At 41.7% G+C, this 10,590-nt stretch overlaps 2 protein-coding genes across 2 annotated transcripts in view; both read right to left on the minus strand.

The window, feature by feature from the left end:
* The window catches only part of LOC134627971 (paxillin-like), a 30,276-nt gene extending 28,746 nt beyond the window's left edge, over positions 1 to 1,530 (minus strand). Inside the window, exon 1 of the mRNA XM_063474495.1 lies at positions 1,352 to 1,530. Coding sequence (XP_063330565.1) covers positions 1,352 to 1,364 — 13 coding nt within the window. The 5' untranslated portion in view covers positions 1,365 to 1,530. The remainder of the gene's footprint in view (positions 1 to 1,351) is intronic.
* A 6,221-nt stretch (positions 1,531 to 7,751) lies between these two features.
* myl2a (myosin, light chain 2a, regulatory, cardiac, slow) lies at positions 7,752 to 9,403 on the minus strand. Its single transcript, XM_063473136.2, has 6 exons — positions 9,368 to 9,403; positions 8,770 to 8,845; positions 8,581 to 8,685; positions 8,412 to 8,490; positions 8,127 to 8,175; positions 7,752 to 7,856 (listed from the first exon to the last, which is right to left on the minus strand). The coding sequence occupies exons 1-6, from the start codon at positions 9,401 to 9,403 to the stop codon at positions 7,752 to 7,754; spliced, it is 450 nt and encodes a 149-aa protein (XP_063329206.1).
* Between the last annotated feature and the right edge of the window lie 1,187 nt (positions 9,404 to 10,590).

The following is a 10,590-nucleotide window of genomic DNA, read 5'->3' on the forward strand; positions in this document are numbered from 1 at the left end:
GTGCAAAGTGTCAATTCCATGGGCACTAATGGGTCACAGATGCAGGCTTTTGAACTGAGCGTTGGTAAGAAGCTGGATGGTCTCCCTTACATTTTCCTAAAACAATTTCAAATTTCGAATCGCGTGACCACATAACAGCTTTCTACTTTGCCTCAGTCCATTTTAAACTGCAGCGTTTCTGGATCATGTTCACGTTTGGCTTCTTCTTTGCACGATAGATCTTTAACCTGCATTTGCAGATAGCATGACAAACCGTGTTCACAGACAATGATTTCTGGAAGAATTCCCAATTTTTGGCCTTGTCCCCTTGCGCACAGAGATTTCTACAGATTCCCTCCAGATTTGTAAACCCCGGCCCATCAGAGAAACTCTACCTCTCTAAAATGTTTTTCTATAAGCAATCATCTCACTGACCTGCTGCCACTTAAAATGTTCCTAAACTGTTCCTTTATGTACCACTTACTTTCCCAGCCTCTTGCTGCTTCTTCCACAGTTTTTTTAAATGCACGGTTGTAAGCTTGTCAACCTAAGACAGGTAGAGGATTGACTGGCTCATAGTGAGAATGTTAAACTACTAAAGCAAGAGAACTGTCAGAACCTAGCCCCCCCCGGCTATGTATTATTTTCTGATGTCACTATAAAGTCTACTATAAGTCAGGTTAACCTGATTTTTACTGGCAGAAGCAACACGGGTCTCTTGGATTCGTCTGCGCGTGCTTGACAACAATCAGCTGAATCCAACTGATCAAACAAACTGTGTTACTCTGTCAATGATCGCGTGTCACCAGAGTCTGCACTAATGGGACCGTTTCTCTCCCACCTGCTGCGGCACTTATATAATCCTGACACCAAGCAGGAGGGGCTGCATAGGTCAGTGTACCAGTGAAAAAAAAAGCCAAATGAGCAGCGGTTTGATTCACGCATTCATCCCAGGTGTGCGCATGAAAAAGTTCCGGCAGTCCTGCACGACTCCGTCACCCATTTTTGAGGAGGACAGTGCAAACGTACCGTCCAGCGGACTATCTTCATGTTACCAGCTAATAAGACGACTGTTACATTCATTATCGTAGTAACGAGATGCCTCCCCGTGCCAGCAGCACGCGAGGCCCTTTTGTGCATTTAACCCCGCACTTGCTCGCAGCTGAACCTGGATAACTCAGCCCACCTGGCAAGGGGGAACACTTGCGACTTAAACAAGCCAACTACATCTACTGACCACCTGCGGAAAAGCCCCCCTCCTCTTCGTCGTCGGGCTGGTCAGCCCTCCAGCGCTAGCATTGTGTGTTTACGCTAAAAGCACACACTCTCACGCGCTCTGCTTTAATGTTGCCTCCGCGGCGAACGAACTTACCTAAATCATCCATGTTGGCCGGAAATGGTTCCAGTGCTGAGAACCGGACCGGTCCTCCTCTCCGACGATCGCAGCTGGACTGGAAGCCTCTAAATCGCCAAATCCCCGCTCTTACTGGACGCAGTGAAGTTTTCAAGTCCCCCTCCTGCTGCTACTGCTCCTGCTGGAGTCGACGCGTCTTAAACACACTCACAGACACACACATACCCAGCTGCCCACATCCAGCCAGCCCACCCCCCCAGCCCACAAGCCACAACACGCAGGGACCAGCGACATCTAGCGGCGGAGAGTGGTGTTGAAGGGACGCTACAGTACATTCAGTTGAGCGCAGTCTGGAGTCAATTAGATTGAGTTGATTATTTTACTTAAAAAAAACAAAAACTATATGGGACCCTAATAAGTCATATTGTTCCAGAGTTTCAATACTTTATGTAGTATAAAAGTATTAGATTTTATACATTCATAGAAGATTTAAATGTAGCTTTTTACATTTCTTTTTTTTATTAATGTATTTTTTTATGTCAGCTAAATTTAGTTTTTTTGTGTTAGTTAATTCAATCTTTAATGTCGTACATTCTTGCTGATAGCAGTGTTTACAGTTAGCAGAGCAAGCTCACAGGGAAAAATTATAAAATTAAAATTCCTAACCGGGCAAGCTAGAGATCCTCCTCAGCCTCACAATGCAAGGAGAGGGAAAAAGGAAACTAACCGAGGTCTCTGGGGAAAATAAAACAGGGAGAGAGTCAGACGTGTCAAAATAAATAAAATAATTAATTAAATGGCTGAATGACTTAAATGAGGTGAGGCAATAAACGTGTTCTTTAGGACCACCTGTAGAACATAATAAGGTGGGCTCAGGTTTTGAGGACTCTGGGTGTGGAGCAGGTACTCTTTCTTGTGGAGAGGTTTTGTCAGAGTTGCTCATCTCCAAAGGAAGTAGGAGATGTGAAGGTGAGGAAGGAAAACGACAACCACAAGCCAGTGTTCCTCCTTTAAGAGTTTGGAATGACGAGGACTGTAGATTTTATTATTGATGATTTTATTATGTCTGCTTGCATGTTATATGCACTATTGTAAGTAGCTAGTCAAAATGCCCGTGTCTTCTGGGATTACATACGGACAGTGAAATAAGTGTTGTTAGATCAAACAAGCATTTGTCATTAAAAAAAACTGACTCTATTTATTTATTTTTATAACTAAAAAACAGTAAAATTATAAAAGAAGAAATGTAGCTGTAATGTCGTGTAAAGAGTAATGTGCTAAAAGGCAACATCATTTTTAAATGGCCACATGGTGGCAGTAGCTTCACATTATCAGACCTTCATTAACTGGTCTCTGGCCTAAGCCCCACCACACACCCCCATTCCTCATTGATATACATACAAAAAATGACTCAAAGCAGCTTCTCAGCAGAGAAAGAGACTAATTGTGAGAAAAGAGGGGAAAATATGGAGTATTTTAAATGGTAATTTATGGCTGGTGAATAAAGAGAAGCTTGCATGTAGAAGGAGACAATTGACAGAAGGTTTTTAGTAGTTATTAGGGATACTATGTTGCTATTTACATGCACTGCTACTGAGCTCTTGAAGGTTATTTTTAAAGCCAGTTTAAGAAAACATGAGTTCCTGATTTCAGGATAAAGTGCTAGAGGGCTTAAGAAAACATTTCTTATAAATAACGAACTGATAACTTGTCACATGTGACGTTTGTGTTCTGTGACTTTGAAGAAAAGTCCATCTTAAAAGAAAAACACGTGAGAGAAGACTTTTTCTTGTGCGCTAAACAAAGATTTTACCCTTACACTAGAAAATGAGGAGATAACTCAGACCACAGTCATTATCTGCACAGCTTAAGTCAGCTTTCTTTGAGCAGACGCACTCAGCACAAATCGACAGTTCTTACAGAAAATCCATCCATTATTTCTCAGAGGTGGAAATAGACTAAATGCCATTTAGGCACAGTGTTAAATCTCAATATAAACCTCTGTGAGAGAGTGTTAATTGCACCCTCAGCACACACTAAAACGCTTCCCCTGATAAATGATTGGTGTAACTTTCCTTTAATATTCCTGCAGGGAGTTACAGAATTACACTGTGTGTGTTCAGCAGTGAGATGATGGCTGGTTTTCATGGATTTTATGTCACATTAACGTGCTGTTATTTTTCTTCTTTTAATCTTACTTCATGTAAGACAAAGGTTTGCTTTTGTTACCTGAGAGTTCAGAGTTAACGGGCCTGTAAAACCTGATTATATATATTTTAGCATCATACTGTGTGTCATTCAGAATGACAATGTTTTCATAGTGGTGAAAGCAATCGGGACGCCCATTGCATGAACTAGGGGTGTGCAACTGTTGCAGTGTGTACTTGTGCTTTGAGAGGGAGGAGTTGTACAGTGAGATAACCACAGGCAGGAATGATTTCCTGTGTCGTTCAGTGATGCATGTGGATAATCTCAGTCTCTCACTGAATGTGCTCCTGTGACTGGCCAGCATGTCATGGAGTGGGTGGGAGGTTTGGTCCAGCATTGACCTTATCTTGGTGAACATCCACCTCTCTCACACCACCTTAGGGCGAGCACAGCTCCATCCCCACAACATAACTGGCCTTACAGATCAGTTTATTGAGTCTGTTGATCTTGATCAATAGTACTCTGGGCTTTCCAAGGTCTTTCAAAGTTTTTTTTTGTACTTTAGCTGCTTTTTCACTTATTTCCAGTCCAGTCCTTGTACCTGACCATTTTCAGAGGAACTATTAGTATACATTATTGTTATTTTGTTAGCAACTTAAAAGTGACCTGTGAATCATTCAAGCTTAAAGCTACAGCTAACTCAAAGAATGAACCAGTGTTGTATCTACACATAACAGACAATTAGCAATGAAACAAATGCCATTGAATGATTTGTTATCATTTGTTACAAATTTGGCAAAAAATGCCAAAAAACAGTTTAACAGGCACGAAATAGTATTTTTGGCTAACAAGGTGATTCTTAAAGAGCTATTAGCTGAAAACTTGGCATATCTCAGCATAGTGTGCAGTGTGTCTTTAAAAATATACAACTACTACTACTAATACTACTACTACTACTACTACTACTAATAATAATAATAATAATAATAATAATAATAATAATAATAAGAGTCAAGACGAAAAAACTATCTACAGCAGATGACCAGTATCTGAAAGTCATCTCCTTAAGAAAGAGGAAAAAAGAAGACCTGACACAGGACCTAAGAGATGCACCTGACGCTTCAGTTGATTCATCTAAAGAAATTATGGCTATGAAGAAGACATTCTTATGAAAGGGAAACAGGGAGTAAAGGATGAGGTACGCTGAATTACAGAAGAACCTGACTGAAAATCTGTGGCAACAGGTCTGATGGAGTGATGATTCCAAATTTGAAATATTTGGTTCAAATTATTGTCAGTAAGTATAAAGCAGCCATGTTTTGAATTATAAAGGCAGAGTGCCGTTAGATTTTAGAAGTTTGCGGCTGACTCTGCAGTAGTGAGGAGTATCAGAAAGGGTGTAGTGGACAGCTTTGTTGCAGGGTACGAGCAAAACCATCTGCAGCCTAACATGGCAAAGACTAAGAAACTGGTTGTGGGCATGAGGAGGACAGGAACACAGTGGTCCCTGCTTCCATCCGTATGTATTAAAAACACCTCAATGTTCACACTGACAAAACTTTGGAGCTCTCTACAAAAAGTACTAAAGCCTTGAGGTCCTTTTGCATCTGCCAGACGATGCTCAGGATATTTTATGGGTCTGTGGTGGCCAGTCAGTGCCATCCACTATGCTGCAGTGTGTGGGGGCAGCAATCAATAGACTCAACAAACTGATCTGCGAGGCCAATAACACTGTGTGCGCGGAACCCGATTAACTGACAAAGGTTTCAGAAAAGAGGATGCTGCCCACGTTAAAGTCAGTATTGGACAACTCTTCACACCCTCTCCATCCTGTGCTGGATAGCTACAGGAGCACATTCAGTAAAAGAGATAGCAGAAATCATTCCTACCTTTGGCCGTGAAAGTTTACAACTCCTTGTTATGACACCTGGACTATTTTCAAATTCATATCTTGTCTGAAGGGTACATACTAGTGTTTTCATTTTGGAATATTTCATTTAAATTTCAGATTTCACTCCAAGTGCCTTAGTTTTACTTCTTTTTTATGTCTTGATGCATGCTCAATCATCCAGGTAAGTAAACCCTAAAAGGTTGATTCTGCTCATCTGGACGTAGCATTTTCAATGGGAGGAATGTTTCGTCACTCATCCAAGTGACTTCTTCAGACTCAGCTGACTGCAGGTTTCCCCAACCTTATAACTGAAACCAGCCCACTGAATGAACAATGGGCTGTGAGGTCAGTTCCTTGATCATTAATATGCAAATTATCATGACCACTGATCAGCAACCACTGATCAAAACCCATTGATCAAAGACCAAATATTTTTTATGCTTTCTATCTTTCATCTTTATATTTTCAGTGAGCATCTCTAACAACATTGTCCCAGTGGAAATTAAAAAGTATTCTGACTCCGATGACAATGATCACAAACACACCGCCCATCCAGTAAAAGCATATCTGGCCAAAAAAAACCCCCAAAAACACACACAATGAAACAGTATCAGTCATGGCCCCCAGAGCTTAGACCTCATCATTTTTGAAGCAGTGTGGCATCATCTTGTCAGTGAAGAGAACAAAAGGCATCCAACTTCCAAAGAAGAGCTTTGGATGTCCTTCTAGAAGCCTGGAAAACTATTCCTGAAGACTACTTGAAGAAATGACAAGAAAGCCTGTCTAAGAGAGTTCAGGCCGTGTTGAAGAATAAAGTTGAACACATCAAGTATTCACTTTCAAGCTCAGTAAAACTGTACAAACTCTTTTTTTTTTTAAAAAGTACTCTCATAGAGTATTTCCATTTGTTTGCACACGTTGTAAGAAAACATTACACCTATTTTCTATGAAAATATACAGAAATGAGACGTGGCTCAAGACTTTTACCCACCAGTTTACATGTTAAACAGAGTAACATGGGGTGATTTTTCTGGGCAGTCCTATAACTACTGTCAGTCTCTCTGGCTCTGTCTAGGTCTCCATGCTGTCATGAGGGATACACTTGGCTGTTCAAATTCCAGCCTCTTCAGTATGTTCAGCAGCAGCCTGGTAACCTTTGTTTCTCATTTGTCCCTGGACCTGAGCAGCAAACATTCAGTCTTAGAGCTAGGTAGGATCTGCAAATTTAGGTGACAGAGATTTTGTCAGTAGTAATTTCTACCAGACAAAACTAAAAATTGAATGAGAAATGCACCTTTTCCCTTCACTGACCACATGCTGCACTTGCAGACAGTTAAAACTGGAGCTGAAATAGCCAAGTCGATCCAAACACTCATCCCTCACCACTCCCCACATGTCTCGTCTCATCCACAGTATGAAGTATCCACGGTACTCCTGCCTGATACTGTCAGACTGGCTCCTCCCTGCCTTTAACACTTCAACTGGAACAATCAAGGATTTACACCCCCTGCTTAACCCTGCCAAGGTCTCAAGTCGGGTAAGGTGACGGTGGTGAGGATCACTCGATGGCATCCTTTTGTGAGCAACCTCCCCCCCAACTCCTCAGTATAGCATTACCCTCTTTACATCACCACGACACTAAAATAACAACAGGGCTTTGTCTTAGTAAAGCCCTTTGTTTCAGTAGCCAAACATTTCCATGCACACCCAACACACACACCCAACTTTCTGCGCAGACACTGGTGCAGGCATGTTTTGGATTCTACAGGGTCACCAGCTGCACATGCTCGCTATTCTTAAGTACTCAGATGCACTACCTAACATGGATTTTAAGGAGTATCTGGTATAGTCATCTTTTCAGGCAGTAATTGTGTGATCCTTGAATAGGTAATGACAATTCACTGGAAATCAGGCTCTATCGAGTCTGTACCATCTTCCCCACACTGGCATTCAATAATCTGAGCAAAAACAGCAGAATCATAGCTCTAGTAGCTTTAAAAATCTTTATTAGACTGACAAGCAAAGACCTAACAAGTGGCTATGGTAAAAACAGGCATGTGGTTATTAGTATAGAAAATGATAAGGAAAAATAATTTAATCAGTCTCAGGTGAATGTGGGGGATATGCTGTGGATAAAGCAGAAAAAGAGCACGACATTTGATGATGTTTGATGCTGTAAACTTCCCATTTTTACAGGCTGGAAAAAGACTATTTGTCAGGATCCTCCCCCTGCTCTTGAGTGAGGACAATACAGAAGCAATGGTGGCATAAAAGCTGAGTAAATAGTCCACATTTCCTTCATGTGCAGTGAGTCAGTTTCAAGTCACAGCTGGGTACACAAACTGACTTTCTACTTCTCGAATGCATTTAAATGAAGGTTCACTCCTGGTCCTTCTCCTCTCCATGAGTAATGATGTGAACCAGGTTTTTGTAGTCCAGGTTTCCAGCCACATCCGGGGGGAAGGCAGCAAACATCTGCTCCATCTAAGCAACAGAAAGGCAGACATTAACACCACTTTTATCAGATGTTATCCCCCACACAGCCCATAACCCAGTGTGCATAAAAAGGGTGTTAAGATGATTCACTCAGGGGTTTTTGTTTTTTGCATGAAAATGTGTCTGACGTGGACGCAGGTGGTCGTCATGATGACGTTCATCCTTGTATTTATTTATTTTTTTTCAATTCAACTCACCCACACTCACAAAACTGTTATAATGATGATAATTAGCATGGGGTGGAGGACTGCAATGTACCTCTTCAGCTGAGAATCTGTCGGCTTGTGTCGTTAGCATCTGTGTCACGCTGGAGAGGAGAAAAAAAGGAAGGGAAAAAAACGCTGTAGCGATGACGAGACTTCTTTTCACAAGTGAATGAACTGTACAGGTCACAATGGTTTTTAATCATTGTGGAGCTGAGCTGTGTGAGGATGAATGACTGCAGTCAGACTGAGTCATAAACTGTGAGCGGCAGCTTGCTCACTTGCAATAAATTTGCATATGCAAGCTGATGCTGCGTGACAAGTGTGAGAAGCCACTTACTAGTCCTTCCTCAGGACCCCTTTACCCTCAGGGTCAAAGACTTTAAAAGCATTGAGGATGGTCTCTTCCGGATCGGCACCTGGGAACATCAAAACAGCACTGAGACACATTCGCATCAATGCGGTGTTCATGACTTAGATGTAGTTTTTACTGGCTGGCCAGTTCTTACCTTTCAGCTTCTCGCCGAACATAGTGAGGAAGACGGTGAAGTTGATTGGGCCAGGAGCTTCTTTGAGCATGTCATCGATCTCTTCTTGTTTCACATTCAGACGTCCTGCAGCACCAAAGAGTCAATGCGAACGCACGGCAAAAGCGAGGATGAAGACTTTGAGTGTTTCTTTGACTGGTGTCCACATACCTAAAGCAGCAAAAGTGTCCCTCAGATCGTTCTTGTCGATGAAGCCATCTCTGTTCTGGTCCATGATGGTGAAGGCCTGAGATCAGAGCACAGGGGGAAAAAAAGGCATCCAGAGTCACATCAAACAGTTTTACATTTTCTTTTTTTGGGTTCTCTTAAATTTTTGGTAGGCCATCTTTATACATGAACACTGTTTAGTATTTATAACGCGTTATCCTCCCCCCTCCCCTCGGATTTAGTGTGGCATCCTGGGCATGCCCTGCAGTTCATCTGCAGCCTAATCACTGATGACAAAGTCTGGATGTCTGGGCACCACTGTCCCTCATACCAGCATACCGCAAGCCTTACTGCTGTCAAGCCAGCAAGCGGGCAAACAGACAGGTGCGCATACTGCCACAATGAACAATGCAAGTAGAAAGACAAAGAAAGAAAGTGGAGACCTTTCTGTGTAATGCTTTGTGCAGTTTATTTTTTAATGCAGAAATGCCTGAACCTTGGTGAGCCGACTCGCATATTAATACACCCTTTGCAATATTTCTCGGCAGTTCTCTGCCAAACGGAAATCCGTGAAATAGAAAGTGGTTTCAGCAGCATTCACCTCTTTGAATTCCTGGATCTGGGCCTGCTCAAACATGGAGAACACATTGGAGTTGGCTCCCTCTGCTGCCCTCTTCTTGGCTTTCTTGGGGGCCTTTTTTAGCACAAAGACAGGAGAGGTGAAGCAGAGACTACACGTTTGTTCAGGTAAAACTGCATGTCAGAAGAGATGAATAAATAGGATTAAGCATCTTTGTAAGAAAAAGCAGTTTAAACAGCAAAACAGCTACTGACAAACAATTAAATAAAAGTTATGTCATCTTTTCATCCCCCTGCAAAAATGCTAAAAATCTGTGCTTTTAAATGATATGCAGGTGAAAAACTGTTATTTATCTCATCAAAACAATTGCAGCATCCTCAAAGCCATAAGACACACCTCCCAACAAACACTGCACACACACACAGTACACAGACTTACCATGGCTGAGCAGCTGGGAGGTCAGACCAACAATGATGCCAGTGAACAATAGGGAGGCTGTGGGTGGCCTTTTGTAGCCCGCAGCCCTCCGCTCCAGTGGATGATATTTATAAACTATGCCCTCTTTAGGAAGTGACAGGTAAATGATGCTTCATACAGCATATACAGTATCGCATGCTCACACACTCTCATACATAACCGCTCACCCTGTGGAGTCCTGATTGGCATTTGACAAAGAGAGTGGAATAACTGGTCTAGAATATCAAGAGCAGACTGAAGGTGAAAGCACTTAATCACTTTAAACAAGACTCCATCCACAGGGCATTGTCTTGTCTGTACGAACTACTGACTGCAATTGTTGTAAGTGAATGAGAGTGCTGTATAGTAAAAACAAAAGCAAGAGTGTGATCTGTCAATCTCTTGGTTCTTAGTCTTTCCATAGACAGCATTATTTATAAAAGCAAAATGAAAGGAGAACATTAGACTAGCCTACCTAACTCGACCTCTGTGACACACTGATCTTTATGATAGCCACAGGTTAATCAAAAATGCATAAGTGATATGATTAGAGGTTTGTGTGACCGATAAACTTCTGCCTGCCTCTTTTGCAGTAGCACTGACAGGCTTGTGAGCCTTTACATTCAAAAAATATTTAAGTACTGCACATAAATAAGAACATACTTAAGACATACAGTATAAACTGTATTTACCTAGCAGGAATGAATACAAAACAAATCAATTTGAGAATTTGAAATGCCCAGAAGATCTGTAAGAGATTATGTCGGTGTATTAAAGCAAAGCATTTG

This window comes from Pelmatolapia mariae, linkage group LG5, assembly GCF_036321145.2.
Source record: "Pelmatolapia mariae isolate MD_Pm_ZW linkage group LG5, Pm_UMD_F_2, whole genome shotgun sequence".
Taxonomy (NCBI): Eukaryota; Metazoa; Chordata; class Actinopteri; order Cichliformes; family Cichlidae; genus Pelmatolapia; species Pelmatolapia mariae.